Here is a 21019-nt window from a genome sequence, read left to right as displayed (position 1 = left end):
TAGTAACTTTGTCCCATCAGCAAGGCAACATAACACAACAGTAAAATGCTGTTTTTCATGACCAGTTGTCTTGACGAACACAGTCTTTTCTCCTTTCTGGTTAACTGTCTTGTTACTAACAACATCAAAAAACATAGGCGTTTCGTCCATATTTGCAATCTTTGTGAGCGGGTATTCAAGTTTCTTTCGGTGCTTAATGATGAAGCTTTGGAAGGCAGTAATTTTATCATCTAAATCTCGAGAAAGCCGTTGAGCCATCTTCGTTTTTGTTCTTAGGACTAGACTGTGGCGATTCATGAAACGAGTGCACCAGGATCTCGACGCCTTGAAGTCTACAGCATCACCTTTATTTTTCTCAGCCCACTTTAAAGCATGCAGACATATCAGGTCACGAGTGATGATGTAACCAGATGCACGATGTTCGTTAACCCAAGTGACCAGTTCTTCTTCCAGTTTCAGCCATTTACAGGATCGACCACGGTTGGCACATTTAGTTCTCGGCATGGCTTTTAAAGATGTTTCAGCCTTCTTCCATTCTCGTACTTGTGTCTCGATGCCAAAGTGACGAGCTGCTGCACTGTTATTTGACTCATTAGCGAACTTTACAACTTTCAACTTAAATGCGCTGTCATATTTCATACGTTTCTTCATAGGTGTAATCATCTTTTTTTTTTAACAAAAAATTTTATGTATTACCAGGTATATTTTTATTCACCAATAATGTTTTTAAAAATGTAATTATGGTATACATAAACATTTAGAGTCGACCCTTGATATACCACCGGCCTGACATGCGAACAACTTGATTTACGACTAACATCTTGCGTTACGACCCGAATGCGGTCACGTGTATCCGCTTGCACGATTGCAAACCTACAACCGAGAGCATTAGTAAGAGTCGGATCCCAGATACATGTGTTTGTGGATGTAATTTCGGTCATTGCAGTGATTTACCGATATATATAATTCACTAAGACCATGCAAGCAAGACACATAATTGCTAAGGAAGGAAGAGAAGGTAACGAAGGTAAAGAAAGTGATCACATTAGAAACAGAGATAGAAATTGTGTGGAAATATGAGAGTGCTGTTCGTGTGACCGATCTGGCTAATATGTACATCATGTGGAAATCCACCATCTCGACAATTTTACAAAGAAAAGATTTGCATAAGGAGGCTCCATCTAAACAATAACAAACTTCTGTTTCATTCTCCTCCTCCTCCTCCTCCCTTCCTGCAGCCCAAAGATGTCAAAATGGCGAGTACAGTATGAAATTGTTGTTTCTAGAACAGAATAGAATGCCTTTTATTGTCACTATACACATGTTCAATGAGATTAAAAGCAGATCCTTCAGTGCAGACATATGTGTAGAACACAAAAAGTAAATAAACAAATAAACAAATGGTGCAAAAAGATGCAAAAAAGTTGCAAAAAAAAGTTCTGTATAGGGCTTGTATGGTTGTATCTTTAGCCTTAGCATAACGCCGGAAGTGATTCAAGATCACATGAACTGGGGATTGAGAACACTTCCGGGTCAGGTTATTTAAAAGGACTACGAGAGCACCCAGACGGCGAGCTGAGTTGGGTGGAAGGGTAGCAACGCGTCTGGGAGTCGGAGGATTGGTTTATTGTGTTTGATTATTGTGATTTATATGATAATAGTGGAGGAGAGGGTGCTTTGTACACTGTGGCGATTTAATAAAGTCAAGTATTGGACTTTTACCTGGTGTCTGGAGTCGTGGACAGGGGTTCAAGGGCGCAATACGGCCCTAAACTGTCACAATATATTATATATATATATATATCTATATATAGATACAGATATATATATATATCTATATATAGTCTACAGATATATATATATATATCTATATATCTATATATATATATATATATCTATATATATATATATCTATATATATCTGTATATATAAAATGCATCATGATCTATGTAAACATGTCGTTAAAAAAACAACTTTTACATGTTTTAGTATTAATTGACAAAATGTACACATGAAGTTTATAACGTGTGAAGCCTTAAGTCCAAATATCAAAGAAACACTTTCACAAAAGGTACAAATACAACAGAACAAGTGCGCTTTTATTCAGAAATGTAACTGCACAAAAACAAAACGCATTGGGTGCGACATTCACACGCATTTACTACGACTGCTTCGGTGGCGCAATGGTATCAACAGTTGAAGGGTAATCAAAATTTCACGGGTTCGATCCCAGACGAATCCGTTTTGAGAAGTCTGCTGCTTTTATTCTTACTATTTTAGAATAAAAACCATACATTTGATTTCAGTCTGTAACAGCTGGTGTAAATGTATGATACTTGTAAAGGTTAGCTTTGTTTTTTTTTTTTCATTCAGTTTTATTATCTCAGTTGCATTCACGATGCTACCCCCAATCTGACACTGCTTTTGAACAGAATTTTGTACACGTAATGATTCCTTGACTTTTTTTATTTGACGGTGTTTATTGGTTCTATGTCTTGATTTCATAAAACATTAAGACATTAAACTGCATTCATTTCCATAAAAACTGAGGTGTTCCAAAACCTTTGACCGGTAATGTATATATCCTTTGTGTATGTACTGTATACTATACAGTATATTAAACAATACACAAAAACATGAACATTGCAAAAAACACTTATTTTGGCAATATAAACCATACTAAAATACTATAAATAACATTGTTGAACATACCTTTACCATAACTGTATTTTCAGAGTTGCTATTCATCATATCATTAAAAGATCTGAAGAGGTCTCTTAAGGATTCCATAAAGTCACTCTCACCTTTATTTTCATAAAGTCTGAAAGACAAAGAAGATGATCATACAACCAAACAGCTTATCTGCATTAAATAAATCATCAAGTCTAATTCTAATCAAGACTTTCCTGAATAAACTGGGATGCTAAAAGCTCCATCAAAATAGAAAAATGTTTCATTATTTTGATTTGCATTTTTTCTGCATGCTCTACTCCTAATATACTTTTTATAAAAGCAGGTGGCTATATCTACACAAAAGACGCAGTGAAAGTACTGTTGTATATGCATGTTTTCTTTTAAGAATGTTCCTATCATTAATATGCTGAACCGAAACTGTTCACTAAAAAGGTAAATCTTCTCAAATCAACTTAACATTAGAAGACTATATTAGAAGGATATAATTTGCAATTCAAAACACCCTATACTTCACATAAATAATCTCATATGGGTTTAAGATGCATGCACAGCCACTGTAATATTACTCTAAGGGGTTTTATAAATAAACATATTTCAGATTAATAAAAAATACACAAACATATAAAGTATAATGAAGTAAACACTCTACAGCAAGTATAATACTGTGCACCTAGCCAACATTTCAAAACTAAAGAGAATCAAATACATAATGCTATTAATTCAATCATGATGAAATAGAATTTCATAGCATAAAAAGAAACACACTTTCCTGAGCCTAAGACAAAAGAGAACTATTAACATAAATAACTTACCTCTAAATGTAAAATTTTTACTTCTTTTTTCTGGACAAACATTTTGCAGAGGCTAATTTCCATCTCTGGACAATTTATTCACCAATGTATAAGTTCTGAATCACTCAACAAGTTGATCATTGGTCTCTCATCTAATCCATTATTTGGGAAATATATTTACTTGAAATATATCATATTTTAATATGAAATACAATATTTGAGTGTGGGTTACATGGACTGAATGAAAGCTAAGGCTGGATATTTCCACATCACTACAGCTTTTTTCTTCACTTACATTTAAGTAGCTTACAACACAATATCTTTTACATTCACAATATGAGGCAAAGAACTATGAGACAAATCCAATGCTTGCATGCTTTTATTTATTTCAACTTCAACTCATTTCTGCCTAACACTGCATCTAGATAGCAGCAGAGTCTGTTAATAAAGACATATATTATGGAGAGACAGTGAGAGAGTGTGATCACCATGTGCAAACAAGTGCAGAGTGGAGTAGCAGAAGAAATGGTTAGCTTCAGTTACAAAGGTGGACAGATTGATCCCACTTGTTATTTTTGGGACTTAAACAGAACTTCTGAGGACTGCTACAAGACTGGCTTTAAATAATATTTATTACACATATATACACTCACCGGTCTCTATATTAGATACACATGTTCAACTGCTTCTTAATGCAAACATCTAATTATCCAGTTGCATGGCAGCAACTCAAGGAATTTAGGTATTGAGCCATTATCAAGACAACCTGCTGAAGTTCAAACTGAGCATCACAATGTGGAAGAAAGGCAATTTAAGTGACTTTGAGTATGGCATGGTTGTTGGTATCAGACTGGCTGGTTTCAGTATTTCAGAAGTGTTTGGAGAGAATGAGAAAAATCCAGTGAGCAGCAGTTCTCTGGGTGAAAATGCCGGACCTGGCAATGGCGGCTGGTCGGTCTCGTGGCCTTGGAACACCTGCAGATTTTGTTTGTTTTTTTTCTCCAGTCCTCTGGAGTTTTTATTTTTGTTTTTTTCTGTCCTCCTGGCCATCGGACCTTACTTTATTCTTTGTTACTTAGTAATGTCTAATCTTATTTTTATATTCTTTTTTCTCTCTTCATCTCGTAAAGCACTTTGAGCTACATAATTTGTATGAAAATGTGCTATATAAATAAATGCTGTTGTTGTTGATGATGATGCCAGAGGTCAGAGGAGAATGGCCAGACTGGTTTGAGCTAAAAGAAAGGCAACAGGAACTCAAATAGCCACTTGTTACAACAGAAGTATGCAAAAGACTATCTCTGAATGCACAAGACTATCTCTAAATGCACAACATGTTGAACCTTGAAGCAGATGGGCTACAGCAGCAGCAGAAGACCATACCAGATGTCACTCCTGTCAGCTAAGAATAGGCAACTGAGGTTACAATTTGCACTCGCTCACCAAAATTGGACAAGAGAAGATTGGAAAAAATGTTACCTGATCTGATGAGTCTTGATTTCTGCTTCCACATTTAGATGGTAGGGGTAGAATTTGACATCAACAACATGAAAGCATGGGCCTAGTCTGACTTGTCTCGGTGGTTGAGGCTGGTGGTGGTTTACTGGTGTGGAGGATAATTTCCTGGCACAATGTGGACCCCCTTAGTCCCAAATGAGCAGCCTACCTGAGTATTATTGCTGACAATGTCCATCCTTTTATGACCACACCGTACTCATCTTCTTATGGCCACTTCCATCAGGACAATGTGCCATGCCACAAAGCTCAGATTTTCTTAAACTGGCTTAGTGAACATGACAATGAGTTCACTATATTCAAATGGCCTCTACAGTCACCAGATCTCAATCCAATAGGGCAACACTGGAACGTGGTACAATGGGAGATTCGCATCATGGATGTGCAGCTGACATATCTGCAGCAATTGCATGATGTTACTGTGTGCAATATGGACCAAAATGCCTGAGGAATGTTTCCAGCATTTTCTTGAGTCTATGCCATGAAGAATTATGGCAGTTCTGAAGGTTGTAAGGGATCCAATATAGATATATAAACGATAAACAATGACACAACAAAACTTAAACTTTTTCTCTCCTATTGAAAAAGACATATAAGTTATGAATGTTGATCTTTCAATTAATATGGTCTAGTTACTTTCATATGGATGAATACTGGAATTTGTACTGTGATGGTGGCATTGATTTGCTCACAGCTACTTTACTCTGGTTTATCCCACCACAACACAGTCTGCATGCATGTGTGTGAAGCTGTTCTGAACTTTCCGACTGAATTTAGGAAGATAAACTTATAACAGTCAAAAACCTATTCTTCACAGAGGTTATTATTTTTCAGTTACATTGATATCAATAACCAGAATACATTAGCTGGCTTTATCCTAACTGCTTTTACTAAGTTAAAATGAACAGTTCTCAGAATCAAAGTATGTGTACTTAAGCTTTGATTCGTATTGATTCTGGGTGTAGGAGACACTTTGTTCCAAGCTTTCTCCCCAACACATTTGGAAGGAATGCTCAGCATAACCTTTCATTCTTTGTATAGGAGCTCTTGTCCTTCACCTTGGTCATACCTTTTTGTTGAAGGCACTACTGCGGCTTTCTCCATATTTTCTATTACATAATTTATATCTGCTGGGAAGCTGGCAATTAGTTGAATCCTGTCTTTAGCAAGTCAAACACATGGCTTTACATACAAGCTCTCTTTGTGCTCATGCACCTTGCTTTACTTTAGCAAGATATAGACTTGTGGCACCCTAATCTAACTCTGATATAGACAGTCTTCCACTCTTTCAAGTCAGCACTAGATGCAGGGGAGTCACCAGATAAAGAATACACCGGGCTTTGTTTTAAAAGACTGCTTCCAGCCATTGTTTTAACCTCGTTTTTAAAGGATTTATTTATTGTTTTTAACCTCCACTATTCACTACTCATTATGGACTATACAGTGCATCCGGAAAGTATTCAAAGCGCATCACTTTTTCCACATTTTGTTATGTTACAGCCTTATTCCAAAATGGATTAAATTCATTTTTTTTCCTCAGAATTCTACACACAACACCCCATAATGACAACGTGAAAAAAGTTTACTTGAGGTTTTTGCAAATTTATTAAAATAAAAAAAACTGAGAAATCACATGTACATAAGTATTCACAGCCTTTGCCCAATACTTTGTCGATGCACCTTTGGCAGCAATTACAGCCCCAAGTCTTTTTGAATACGATGCCACAAGCTTGGCACATCTATCCTTGGCCAGTTTCACCCATTCCTCTTTGCAGCACCTCTCAAGCTCCATCAGGTTGGTTGGGAAGCGTTGGTGCACAGCCATTATAAGATCTCTCCAGAGATGTTCAATCGGATTCAAGTCTGGGCTCTGCCTGGGCCACTCAAGGACATTCTCAGAGTTGTCCTGAAGCCACTCCTTTGATATCTTGGCTGTGTGCTTAGGGTCGTTGTCCTGCTGAAAGATGAACCGTCGCCCCAGTCTGAGGTCAAGAGCGCTCTGGAGCGGGTTTTCATCCAAGATGTCTCTGTACATCGCTGCAGTCATCTTTCCGTTTATCCTGACTTGTCTCCCAGTTCCTGCTGCTGAAACACATCCCCACAGCATGATGCTGCCACCACCATGCTTCACTGTAGGGATGGTATTGGCCTGGTGATGAGCGGTGCCTGGTTTCCTCCAAATGTGACGCCAGGCATTCACACCAAATCTTTGTCTTATCAGACCAGAGAATTTTGTTTCTCATGGTCTGAGAGTCCTTCAGGTGCCTTTTGGAAAACTCCAGACGGGCCGCCATGTGCCTTTTACTAAGGAGTGGCTTCCGTCTGGCCACTCTACCATACAGGCCTGATTGGTGGATTGCTGCAGAGATGGTTGTCCTTCTGGAAGGTTCTCCTCTCTCCATAGAGGACCTTTGGAGCTCTGACAGAGTGACCATCGGGTTTTGGTCACCTCCCTGACTAAGGCCCTTCTCCCCTGATCGCTCACTTTAGATGGCCGACAAGCTCTAGAAAGAGTCCTGGTGGTTTCAAACTTCTTCCACTTACGGATGATGGAGGCCACTGTGCTCATTGGGACCTTCAAAGCAGCAGAAAATTTTCTGTTGCCTTGAGACAATCCTGTCTCGGAGGTCTACAGACAATTCCTTTGACTTCATGCTTGGTTTGTGCTTTGACATGAAATGTCAACTGTGGGACCTTATATAGACAGGTGTGTGTCTTTCCAAATCATGTCCAATCAAGAGGGGGAGGGGGCGATTTCACTGCTCGCGCAGTGTATTGTCCCTCGGTCAGCTCCCGGCGGCAAGCAGTTTTACTTCCCGGCCACCACATATGGCTGCCCCGTTCGTTCTCAGTGGGCTGCTGGTAATGCTGCGAGCGGTGGCTGGATGGAGACGGGAGGGGGGTGATTTCGCTGCTCACGCAGTGTAGTGTCCCTCGAGCGGCTCCCGGCGGCAAGTGGTTTCACTGCTAGCCCACCACACATGGCTGTCCCATTCGTTCTCGGTAGGCGGCTGGTAATGCTGCAAGCACTGACCCGGATGTGGTTGAACGAAGGCCATCGAGGGTTAACAGGGAGGTGGGGGGTAGCACTGTTGTGTGCATCGGATGGCTGTCTGTTGAATGGGGGCGATTGACTACCCGCCTTTGGCTGCACCATGGCTGTTCTTCGTGGGTGGACGTGACAGGCAGCACACTGTAGTGGAGATGACTGTGAGATGGGCGGGTGATGAACCGCCCATCACTGCCCCCATTCATTCTCAATAGCAAGCCTGCTTGTACTGTTACGTACATAGCAGGAAGTTGTCTCTTGTCAGAACATCAGACGTGTTGACGACTGGTGCCTTCCAGCTGAGATACCGTGTACAGTGCTATGCAGAAGAGCTCATCTTAACCTTTTGTCTTCACCCTTCAACAATGTCTCTGAAACACAAATCTGATGCAAGTGCTGGTGATACAGTAAAGAAGAGAAAAACCATCACCACTGAAAATAAAGTAGAAATAATAAAAAGGTCAGAGGGAGGTGAAACTCCATCATTCATTGGCAGAACACTTGGTTACAATCGGTCAACAATAGCATTTATTAAAATAATGTACCTGTTCTGACTTACATACAAATTCAACTTAAGTACAAACCTACAGTCCCTATCTCGTACGTAACCCGGGGACTGCCTGTATTTATTTAAGTAACTGTGATGCACTGCACTTTAGTTGGACACGTTGTTTTTGGATTTTGCTTTTTTTTAAATAAAAGCACTTTTTGCACCATCCCCTTGCTTCATTGTTGTGCCTCACCACCTAGCTCATCGGTGACATTACCGACAGTGTTGGGTTCAGAGCTTCCAGAAGCAAGATGGGAGCATGGAGCAGAACCCGCATCATCACAGTTGGTGGCAGTGGTGGGATGAGCTGGCAGTGGGGACTGAATAGCAGGACACAGAGCAGCAAGTGGGATTGGTGCCAGACTTTTTTGTTAAGAACCCAAGGACCCAAGCTGGAGGAGGTCATTTTAAAGGACAGAGATTTTTAATGAACATTTATTTATTGATTGTTTTTGTTGGCTTTTCAAAGTTCTTATTCTTTTAATGTCCTGTTTTTACAAGAGGGGCTTGGGTTGATTTTATTGTGGGATTATTTTAGTGCAGTGGTAGTGTGGCTGCGCTGTGGACCCGGGCCACCAGTTGCACAGGGCTGGCAGTGGCATGGAGCCTTCCCGTGCAACTGGGGTTTATTGGGGGAGGAATGTGGTGTAACGGGTCCACAGCTCAAGTCAAAAAGGCCACTTTTTAAATTAATAGCCGCCACACTCAGAGCTTAGAGAGAAGGCATGGTAGTGTGTCGGTAGCAGGCTCCCAGGTGAATTCATGATGCGGGCGGTCCTCGCTTAAGTGCACGGGTGAGGAGTCGTCTATATCCTTAATTGATGCTGCTGATTGCCACACCTGATCCACGTTCCCAGGATAAATAATATAAGCGTGAGGCAGCTAGGAGGAGAGGCAGAAAAAGAAAAAAAGAACGTGAAGGGAGGTTAATGGAGATGGAGGCAAGAAGGAGAAAGCCGGCGCACGAGAACAAGCAAGCACAGACTCGCGCTGATTGCAGGCATCAGGGAGAGGCAAGCCCGAGTGGGGTGTTTGGCCAGCACCCGAGGGCCGATGGTAGTGGTTGCTCCTGCTGAACACTTGTTTGGAGCAGGAGTGACTGGGAGAAGGTTGGCTCGCCACAGCGAAGGCGGCAGGAGTCGGGGACTTGGGAAGTGGAAGCCACAGCGTGAGCGTCCTGGTCGCTGGGGAGCCCAAGTCTCAGTCTAGGTGAGCAGAATCGGAGCCAGGGATCAGAAAGGCCACCAGACCAGTACAGAGAAGAAGGTCAGCTGAATGTAGGGTGACTCCCCTGGTGCATAGCCTGGACGGGAGAAGCAGGGGAGTCACCAGTAAAAGAATACACTGAGCTTTGTTTTAGAGCCATTGTTTTAACCTTGTTTTTAAAGGATTTATTTATTGTTTTTAACCTCCACAATTCACTGTTTTTTATGGATTATTTATTTAAGGAACTGTGATGCACTGTACTTTAGTTGGACACTGTTTTGGATTTTGCTGTTTTTTAAATAAAAGCACTTTTTGCACCATCCCCTTGCTTCATTGTTGTGCCTCACCGCTAAGCTCATCGGTGACATTACCAATGGAGTAGAACCCTCATTATCACACCTCCAAGGTGACTCATGTAAAAGATGTTTTTTCAACCACGCTAGAAACCTTAGGATGAACTCTTCTGGAAGATAACATTACAGGAACCTCTGACAGGAATGTAATTTAACAAAGATATATGTGAAAGGATTTGGGTGGAAAAAAAGTAGAAAATGTACTGGGAAAAGCAACTGGTTCCAAAAAGCCACCCAATTCTATCCACTACCAAGGGTATCCTACTGATAATCAGTTAAATATTACATTTTAAATTACATTTAAAAGTGAAAAATCAATGATAAAATTGATAATGATAATATGATATAATAAAAATAATATTCTCAGCTTTTGAAAATCTTAATGTCCTCTTTAAAAAATAATTTTATAAAAAAGTTAACTGTATATTTTTACTATTTTCAGATAAGTATGATTAGCATAAACATACCTTTATAAAAACTAAACAAACAAAAAATAAAACATACACAGATACAATTGCTAAGCCATATGCGGCGGCTACTTCAAAATATTATCTGATACAATAAGCACATTAATGAACTATTATCTGTTATCTAAAGCCCTTCATTTACTTCCCATTTTGAGGTAAAGGGCTAAACAGCCTAGGAAAATAAATAAATTATTTGACTAGTAAATATTTATAATCAGTAATTGGTGTAGATAGAGAGGTTGGATTATTAGTATGACAGCCTGCACAGTGCTAGCTAGTATATGTATCTTAAAGGAAATTTGGGAAGAAATGAAGAAGTACTTACTGATTGAAAAGCACTCTAGAGCGAACAATGAACTTGAAAATATATTCTAAAGCTTTCATGGCTTTAAAGAGTTGTTCAGTTAATTTTTCTGCATTTTCAACATAGTTCTTCAAGACGGTAGCAAGCTTGCTGAAAGACAACATTGAAATATAAAAATCACAACTTTCCATTCCTTGACTAATTTGATAGAAAATAAAAATGTTCTAATGAATTGATTATTACATTTTGGAAGAGCTATATATTTAAAAGCACTAACTTTACATATTTTATTTTTTCTTTCAACACCCAGGACTCATCAGTGAAGTATGCAATTCATCTTTCTGCTATAGTATGCAAAACATTAAATTCTAATCTTTAATAATAACTTCTTAGAAAGATATTATGCCCTAGAGATAACCTCTTTTGTAATGCACTATACATATACACTATTTCTCAAGTACTAAATAAGATTCTGGCCAATCAATTGCATTACAGTAAGTAATTCCAGTCTTCAATTTCAGTCCTTAGTTATCAATGAAAAATATTTACAGTTTCTAAAATTAGAAACAACAGAAAAGTACTACTTCAGAAAAATAAGACCAACATAATTAAGACTAATGTAGATCAGCAAAAATTGCTATAACATTCTGTCATAGTAAATTTACTGGGTTTGCTCGTGAAATGGAAAAATGTTTACCCCAGAACCCCATGATGCTTTGCGAGGCAACTGTGACATCAAAAAGCTATAGTAACCATCGTTACAAAGAAGAGCCCCCAGAGAGTATATAACTTTGATCTCTAGCATGACAGCATCAGAGTCTTTAGCTGCAAAAAAGAGACTAGGCTCAAATTCAAATGTGCAGCTCTTCTTGTACAGTGCTAGTCCTCCAATACCCAGATGATGAAGCACTAGAGGCTCCTATTTCCCAAACCAGTGTCTGTATGGACCCTTGGAAATGTTATTGGCTCTGCATCTCCTGCAACATGGCTGATGAACATGCCCCCCTCCCAGCAGCTGATGAGTTGTGGCATCCTCAACTTGCAGATCTCCAGCTACCATTATTTTTTAATTCTGAAGGAAGACTAACGTGCAAAAATATGAATAAGCCCCAGATGAGTGCACCTTAGTGCTACTACTGGATGAGTGTCCCCAGCCGCCTACTGCTGATTCGAAGGACTGCATGGGTCCCTTGTCTATTCCTCCTGATTGCTCTCCCTCTGGTTTTCTGTAACTCTTATGTGCATTGGGCTTGTGGGAGCCAAGCCTTATTGAATTCATATTTCCTGCTCCTGTTGTTTGCAACAAATTTTACTATTCTGATATTCAATTATATCACTGTTATCGCTGATGTATCTCCTGCTGCCAGGTTCTGCAAAAAATGTTATTGTTCTGATATCTGATATTTAATTCTATTAATTGTTTCTTATCAGGTCAAAAGTTGCTGAAATAAAATTAAAACAGTTCTTTAAAGAAAACATTCTTTACTCTTGAATGTCTTTCAATAAAACACTAAGCTTAACTAATTTCCAAAGGCATCAAGCAGACAGCTGTCCCACAGTGGAGATCCACTTTTAAAACAATCTCCCCCAGTAAGCTGGCCATTAAATTACACAACCATGGCCTTAACACATCTGTGCAACTGGATTCTGGACTTTCCTGCCAGCATACCACAAACAAACAGTTTGGGTAAGTACTCTTCCTCTTCCATAACACTGAACACTGGAGTACCATAAGAATCCTATACTCCCTCCTCACTTATGACTGCAAACCCATTCATGATTCTAACATCATAATTAAAGTTTGCAGACAATACCACTGTGATAGGCCTAATCTGTAATAACAACAAGACTGCCTACAGAGAAGAGGTTGAATTGGAGCAAGGACAATAACCTTGTTCTCAACCCAACCCAAATAAAACAAAAAAACAGAGGAGACTAAGGCACAATGGTCACCAACCCATTAGTATCAATGGTGAGAGGGTGGGGCAGTTCAGAGCTTTAGATTCCTTGGGGTACATATCAGCCAAGAACCTGCTGCAGCCGTAAAGTCATGATCATCTGCAAAGACCCAACTCATCCCAGCCAGAGCATTTTCATTCCTCTGCCATTTGGCAAGCAGTATAAAGCCCTTTATGCACACACGACCTGGTTGAACAACAGTTTCTACCCTAGAGCAATGATAATTTTGAACATACACAAAGCACTTTAAAGCCCTACCTCTTTCCAAAACAGAACTACCATTTCTAATTTAAATGGAGCTCAGTTACATCACACATATTCATATAATTATTCATGCCAGATTGCGTGCAAATTATTTATAATGGCACTAAATCTATAAATCACTGTTGTTTCATTATTTATTCAACCCGCCTTCAAGGGCATCTCAACCACTACAACTGTTACTTTATTACCTATCTCTCTCCACTTCTTAACGGCAGTAACTTATTATTTGCAGTATTCTGATGTGTACTATTCCCTCTGACATTGATGTGCTACTGGCTTCTTTTGCTCCAAGTATGGACATTTTACTCATTATTTTGGGTGTATATATTTTATACTTCATTTATAATGTATCATACATATACGTATAGTTTACAAGTTTTATTGTTTTTAGAGTTTAATTGTTTTTTTGGCAACTACAGATTTGCTCCAAACATTTTATCTCAGTACAGTAACAATAAATGTATCTTACTTCATCTTATACCACAGACTTACAGATTTTTTTTTTTAAACTTTATTTTTTCCATTCATTCTCTCTTGTCTGTTTTGTTTACACAATGAAGATGTACTTCCAGGTTTCCCTTTGGATACTATACTCTGTATTTTATAGCAAAATCAATACATTTTAATGTTTTTTGCACAATGAAAGATATGAATAAAAAGCTGAATCTTGACTGAGGGAGAAAAAACATGAATAAATAAAAATACGAAGGGCTACAAAAAAGTGGGCATGCAATTGTGATTAAGATAGTATAGACTTAACAGTAACTTTTATCAGTTAAAAACAATCTGTATAGTTTTCATTTACTTCCTTTCATTCCATGCAATCAATGTTTTTGTGTCAACATGTAAAAAAGTTAATTTCAGTATGATTTTTTTTACAATTAGGTTTAATAAAGTTATACTGTATTATACTGTATGCATACTGAATCAGCAAATATTAGAAGTTCACTCCAGAGTGAAATAAAACTGCTTTACAGTGAAAAAAAAAAGAAAGTCCATCTAGGGAAAATCTTAGGTTCTTAAGTCAGAAAAATAGCAAAAATACATTAAAAAAACAACACTGTAATTTTCTAAAACAGCACTTCAAAAAAGAAAAACATAAGAAAAATAAACGTAAATAAGCATGTGTCCTTAAAAATGTCATTTTTTATTTTTTTTAAATAAAACTGTTCCAGTACTTACGTGTAAGCTAGGGTCGCACTAAAATGTTTTCGGATGTAGGTTTCTAGGACAGGGTTGAAGTGCTGGAATTTTCTGTCAGCTATCAGCCCAATTATAAATACCTGTTAAGCAAGGTGTGAAATGGTCACTTACGCTGAATCTGTTTTAGAACACTAAGCAGAAGGCAATTACGAGTGCAACCATTTTTGTAATAAATAAAAAAAGAATGTTAAATTATTTATAAAGTGCCAAATAACTGTCGCTTGCATGCATAATTCATTCCGGAAACGTGCTCGCAATCCAAATCATTCGTATATCAAAGCGAACTTCCCAATAAGAAATAATGGAAACTCAGATGATTCGTTTCACAACCCAAAACTATTCATATAAAAATGATCAATACAAAATATAAAGTAAAATTACATAAAACAAATTAACCTGCAATTTACCTTTGAAAAGAATCATGGCTGGTGTGAGTGAGTTTCTAAACTCTTGTGGGATTTCAGCCAACGGGACAACACGCGGAAGAGCGTCCCAATGCAACCGCAGGCACCCAGCGCTGTAGCAGTTCGCCGCTAAAGCAAATCCAAAAAGATTGCAGACATGCTATAAGTGCCTGCCATTGATGGGTGAAACAAGGAACATTATAAATGCGGAGGGCACAGTATTACTTGGCCACTACCCTCGGCATGACAATGCCTGACTGCTGTGTCTGTGTATATTAAGAGTGGCAGATCCCGCTACAATAAATAACCGCGCTGTTCCTGTTTCAAGCTGAATATAGCTGGTGTCACTAAAGTACTGAGACAGCTTCATGTTTTGGGGTGCAAGACCGGGACTCACACATCACAGCACATACATGTGGTCACAATGCTGTAGTAAACAGTATACACTCATACGGATGTTGACTACAGGAATGAGGCACGCCAACTGACGATTACCCACAATCCTGCAGCGAGAGAGAGAAGAACCATCAGCTCAGTTGTGATCATGTAACGCTCAGCAGACAAAGTGTATACGTTGCTTACCTCGCTCGTTTATTAAGTCAAAATTTATTAAAAGTTTTAGCTTGTCTTGCAAAACAATCGCAAACCAAGTTACTTGCAATCCAAGGTTCCACTGTGTGTGTGTGTGTGTGTGTGTGTGTGTGTGTGTGTGTGTGTATATATATATATATATATATATATATATTAATTACTGATTGAAATAACTAAATAATTTTTATTTATATATGACTAAAAAGCCCCATTATCAGCAATTACTACAATGCCCTAATGGTAAAATCTTTCAGCTAACCTATACTGAATCATAATTAAAATGCTACTTACTTACTTGGTTATTAGAAAGACCTTAGTATTAGTATTATCTCAGCTGTAACCGGTTATTGTGCTCAATAAAACAAGTAAATTATTTTCCTCAATGTGGCAAGGAACTGGCATTTCTAAAGTTCAATTCTAGGTTAAAAAGTGGCCAAAACAAAATGCCCATCTCAAACAACATGTCACTTTATTGTTGTTTGAGGGCCATTCCAAGCAGCAGACTGACTAGTAACTCAAGATTTCATATAAAGGCTTCCACTGCTCTCTTAAGTAAAAATGGAAAAGTTGGTCTAACATATATAAAATGCAAATGTTTGAGTACCCTTGCTTAAAATGTCTGTTACTACAAAAGGCATGAAAAGTTAAAAAATAACACATTTCTTTAATACGAGGGGGGACCCAAAAATAACCGGAAATATTTTTAAAACGTGTTTAATTTAATTTTCTGTACAAACTACAATTAGTCTCCTTCAAATGACTCTCCATTGGCGGAAATACACTTATCTAATTGTTTGTTCCATTGTTCGAAACATTTTTAAAATTCGTCTGAAGTAATGCCCATTAATGCTCTGGTCGTTTCTTCGACGTCAGCAAAACTCCTTCCTTTCAAGTCTTTTTTCATCCGAGGGAACAAAAAGAAATCACACGGAGCTAAATCCGATGAGTAGGGTGGGTGGTTCAGGGTTGTCATACCGTTTCAATAACAATAGTTTATGCAACACTTTTTTCAAGAAGAATTGCACAGCTGCACGTTGCTCACGATAATTGGCCATCGTAAAAAAAATGACGCTTGCACAAAACTACTTTTACAAAATTAACTGAACACAAGAACAACCTTCCAGACTGATGGCACTTGGCATGGCTGGCCCCTTTTATGGCTCACCCAGAAGTGCATCAGATGCTTGACCACCTGCCTCTGATTGCACCTCTGGGTGTGGTTGAACTACGGCCTAGATGGGCCCAGGAACCCATGCACCACTTCCTGGTGGCCACCCCGGATCCCAACAGGGCTGTGGAGAACTCCATCCCCCATGGAGCCCTGCAGGTATCTGAGGCACCACAGTCACCCAGGAGGCTGCCACCAAGTGATCCAGGGAAGGTACTGCGCAGCCCATGCTTGCTCCCCTGGAACATATAGAGAAGGGGCGTCCCAGCCATCGATCACAATATATATCTATTATATAAAAAAATTTGGGTCGAGACGTGATCATCTCGGAAAGACACTTAGAAGTCCCGTAAGACTTCTTCCATGTCACGCCCTACTTACAAAAGACAAGGAAGTGAGACAAAAGAACAGCTGCTGTACAGGCTTTTAAATGATCGACGCACAGCGCGACATGCAGATCATGCAGCTTGGTAGCAGCCGCTGCTGTACAGGCTTTTAAATGATTGGTACCCATCGCTACATGCAGGTCACGCAGCACAGCAGCACCTGTACAGGCTTTTAAATGATCGACGCGCAGCACAACATGCAGATCACATAGCACGGAAGCAGCAGCTGCTGTACAGGCTTTTAAATGTTTGAGAGCGCAGCACAACATACAAACCACACAGGTCGGTTACAGTTAGCAGACTGCCAGCTGCTGATCCATCTGCCTCTCCTTAGTGTACGTTCAGCCACCACCCAGCCAGAATCACAAAGTGAGCAGCAGAGACGCAAAGTGGCTAGCGTGAAGCGTGCCCCCAGGGGTGGGGGTTGTGGGATGGGTGAGCAAAGTGAGTAGGGGGCACACACTCTTAATCGGCTTTCTGTGGGATCAGCTGCAGGTTTGCACTTGATATATACATGCACACACGCAAAAAGCAGTGACCCAATCCCGAGTCCACCAAACTGGACCCCCTCAACACCCTGGCTGCGCCTAGAAATTCTGTCCATAAAAGTTATGAACAGAATTAGTGACAAAGGGCAGCCATGCTAGAGTCCAACTCTCACTGGAAACGGGTTTGACTTACTGCCGGCAATGCGGACCAAGCTCTGGCACCGGTTGTACAGGGGCCGAACAGCCCTTATCAGGGGAACCGGTACCCCATACTCCCGGAGCACCCCCCACAGGATTCCCCGAGGGACACGGTCGAACGCCTTTTCAAAGTCCACAAAACACATGTAGACTGGTTGGGCAAACTCCCATCCACCCTCCAGGACTCTGATAAGGGTGTAGAGCTGGTCCACTGTTCCACGACCAGGACGAAAACCACACTGTTCCTCCTGAATCCGAGGTTCGACTATCCGACGGACCCTCCTCTCCAGAACTCCCGAATAGACTTTTCCAGGGAGGCTGAGAAGTGTAAACCCTCTGTAGTTGGAACACACCCTCCGATCCCCCTTTTTAAAGACGGGGACCACCACTCCGGTCTGCAGAGGCCCAGAGGCACTGTCCCCGATGTCCATGCAATGTTGCAGAGACGTGTCAACCAAGACAGTCCTACAACATCCAGAGCCTTAAGGAACTCCAGGTGTACCTCAAGTACCCCCGGAACCCTGCCACAAAGAAGTTTTTTGACAACCTCGGTGACCTCAGTCCCAGAGATGGGGGAGCCCACCTCCGAGTCCCCAGGCTCTGCTTCCTCACTGGAAGGCATCTTGCTGGGATTGAGGAGGTCTTCAAAGTACTCCCCCCCCCACCGACCCACAACATCCTGAGTCGAGGTCAGCAGCGCACCATCCTCAAGATATACAGTGTTGACACTGCACTGCTTTCCCCTCCTCCACCAGACGGTGGACCAGAATCCGTCCAAAAAGTCGTTCTCCATGGCCTCCTCAAACTCTTCCCACGCCCAAGTTTTTGCCTCATCAACCACTAAAGCCGCATTCCACTTGGCCTGTCGGTACCTATTAGCTGCCTCCAGAGTCCCACAGGACAAAAGGGTCCGATAGGACTCCTTTTACAGCTTGAATGGCATCCCTCACCGCTGGTGTCCACCAATGGGCTCGGGGATTGCCGCCATGACAGGCACCGACCACCTTACGGCCACAGCTCCTGTCAGCAGCCTCAACAATAGAGGCACGGAACATGGCCCATTCGGACTCAATGTCCCCCACCTCCCTCGGGACATGGTCGAAGTTCTGCCGGAGGTGGGAGTTGAAGCTACTTCTGACAGGGGACTTTGCCAGACGTTCCCAGCAGACTCGTACAACACGTTTCGGCCTGAGCGGCATCCTCCCCCACCATCTAAGCCAACTCACCACCAGGTTCAGTTGACAGCTCTGCACCTTTCTGCACCCGAGTGTCCAAGACATGTGACCATAAGTCCAAAGACACAACCACAAAGTCGATTATCGAACTGAGGCCTAGGGTGTCCTGGTGCCAAGTGCACATATGAACAGCCCTATGCTTGAGCATGGTGTTCGTTATGGACAATCCATGACGAGCACAGAAGTCCAATAACAAAACACCGCTCGGGTTCAGATCGGGGGGGGCCATTTCTCCCAATCAAGCCCTTCTAGGTCTCACTGTCATTGCCCACATGAGCACTGAAGTTTCCCAGCAGTACGAGGGAGTCCCCTCTAGCAGCCCCTCCAGGGACTCCACAAAGGGTGGGTACTCCAGACTGCTGTTCGGCACATATGCGCAAACAACAGTTAGGACCCGTACCCCCAACCGAAGGCTCCAAGTCGGAGGGCAATAAGTATGCCCACACCCGTTCACCAGGGGCAACTCCAGAGTGGTAGAGAGTCCAGCCCTTCTCGAGGAGATTGGTTCCAAAGTCCAAGCTGTGTCGAGGTGAGCCCAACTATATCTAGCCGGAACCTCTTAACCTTGCACACTAGATAAGGCTCCTTCCCCTTCAGAGAGGTGACATTCCACATCCCAAGAGCCTTCGGCCACCACCCAACTCACACTGCACCCGACCTCCTTGGCCCCTCTCATAGGTGGTGAGCCCATGGGAAGCATCACTAACCCAGTGATTATTAATTATTAGTCACTGCAGGACATGCCCTGTACAGTATTAAACACTAAGGAGTGCAAGATGATAAATATTTTCACTTGAAATAATTTGAAAAGACTGTTTTCAGTCCTAGTCACAAAAATAAATTCCTTGAGATTAGGAAAAGAGCAATTTAATATCACCATACACCATAAGCAAAGGTATTTGTATTACCAGCTCAACACTTTCCCTTTCTTATAAATTTCTTCTTGTTTAGAGACCAGTCCCACCTTTCATTGATGTTAAACTAAACCGTTCTATGTAGCTTTGTACTAGTTCCACATCTACTCACTGAGTAGAGAAGGCTTACAGGTGTAGCGAAAATCAATAACCAGTTCCTTGGTTTTGATGATGTTCAGTTGCAGACAATTAATTTAGCATCACGTAAACAGAATTCCCCCTGATTCCTATACTTTGTCTCATCCCCCTTATCAATACACCCCATAAGTAGATCTGAGAATTTGTGCAAGTGATACGATCTGGTGTTTAATTTATAGTCAGTGGTGTACAGGCTGAAAAGGTGACAGAAATGTTCCTTTGGGTGCTTCAGTGTTGCTCAGAATCCGATGCATGATTCCTAAGCCTGATAAACTGAAATTGGCTTGTCAAATAGTCTGTTATCCAGGACACCAAAGAATCAACCATGTGCATATCCCTGACCTAACTAAACAGGCATGTCTCTATGACACTGAAAGTACTTGACAAATCAAATAAATATAATACTTACAAGGTTGCCAGTTTTGTACAGATTGCAATAACACTTCGGGAGAAGATAGATATTTGCATCTTTTACTCTACTCGTCTTTGCAGTGGGTGGTCTTTCACAGGAGGACTCATATAGTGCAGGACCAACAACAACATTTATTTATATAGCATAGTTTCATGCAAATTTTAGCTATGGTGAGACACATTGTCCTTTTATAAACTCCAATATTGTATGTACATAATGTAAATAATGATTGGGTATATAAGGTTATTTGTGGGACAACAGGAGGGTTGTAACGGTGTTTTTATATTCATGTATTATTAAATTAAAAAATACACATGTATTTTATGTATTGCATACATACAATGTGTAGCAGGAGTATTGTTTTTTGTGAGCATCCCCCCCAAAGGGTCACCCTATCTGAACTGGCTAAGGCAAGACAGGTCTGCTGTTCATTTGTTGTGGTCCTGGAATTCTGTCTACATCTTAGTTAAGTGTTTTGAGGTTGTGTGGCATAAATTTTGTTAAGCATCCATATTTAGGTCACTACAGTCTTAAAAAATTACCATTTGTAGACCACACCTAGGTCCCACTGTAACAGTCTATTTTTTTCATTTAAGTCAGTTTGCAAGGTGAGTGCTCATATAGCAAGCTATACATTTTCATCATTTCCTTATGAGCAACAATTAGAATGTATTCCAATCTAGATTTTTTCACTCTAAATTGATTAAAAAAATAGGCAATATAACAATC

The 21019-nt window shown here is 40.6% G+C and overlaps 1 protein-coding gene across 1 annotated transcript in view; it reads right to left on the bottom strand.

Annotated features, from left to right (window-relative positions):
- dock1 (dedicator of cytokinesis 1) overlaps positions 1 to 21019 on the bottom strand; it is a 710521-nt gene that overhangs the window by 566698 nt on the left and 122804 nt on the right. Inside the window, exons 22-24 of the mRNA XM_039774569.1 lie at positions 14336 to 14436; positions 10952 to 11080; positions 2714 to 2822 (exon numbers count right to left, since the gene is read on the bottom strand). Of these exons, the coding sequence (XP_039630503.1) occupies positions 2714 to 2822; positions 10952 to 11080; positions 14336 to 14436 (339 nt within the window). The remainder of the gene's footprint in view (positions 1 to 2713; positions 2823 to 10951; positions 11081 to 14335; positions 14437 to 21019) is intronic.

This window comes from Polypterus senegalus, chromosome 1 (assembly GCF_016835505.1).
Source record: "Polypterus senegalus isolate Bchr_013 chromosome 1, ASM1683550v1, whole genome shotgun sequence".
NCBI classification, from domain to species: domain Eukaryota; kingdom Metazoa; phylum Chordata; class Cladistia; order Polypteriformes; family Polypteridae; genus Polypterus; species Polypterus senegalus.
The sequence above is the reverse complement of the archived record's forward strand: the minus strand, read 5'-3'. Positions and strand labels throughout refer to the sequence as shown.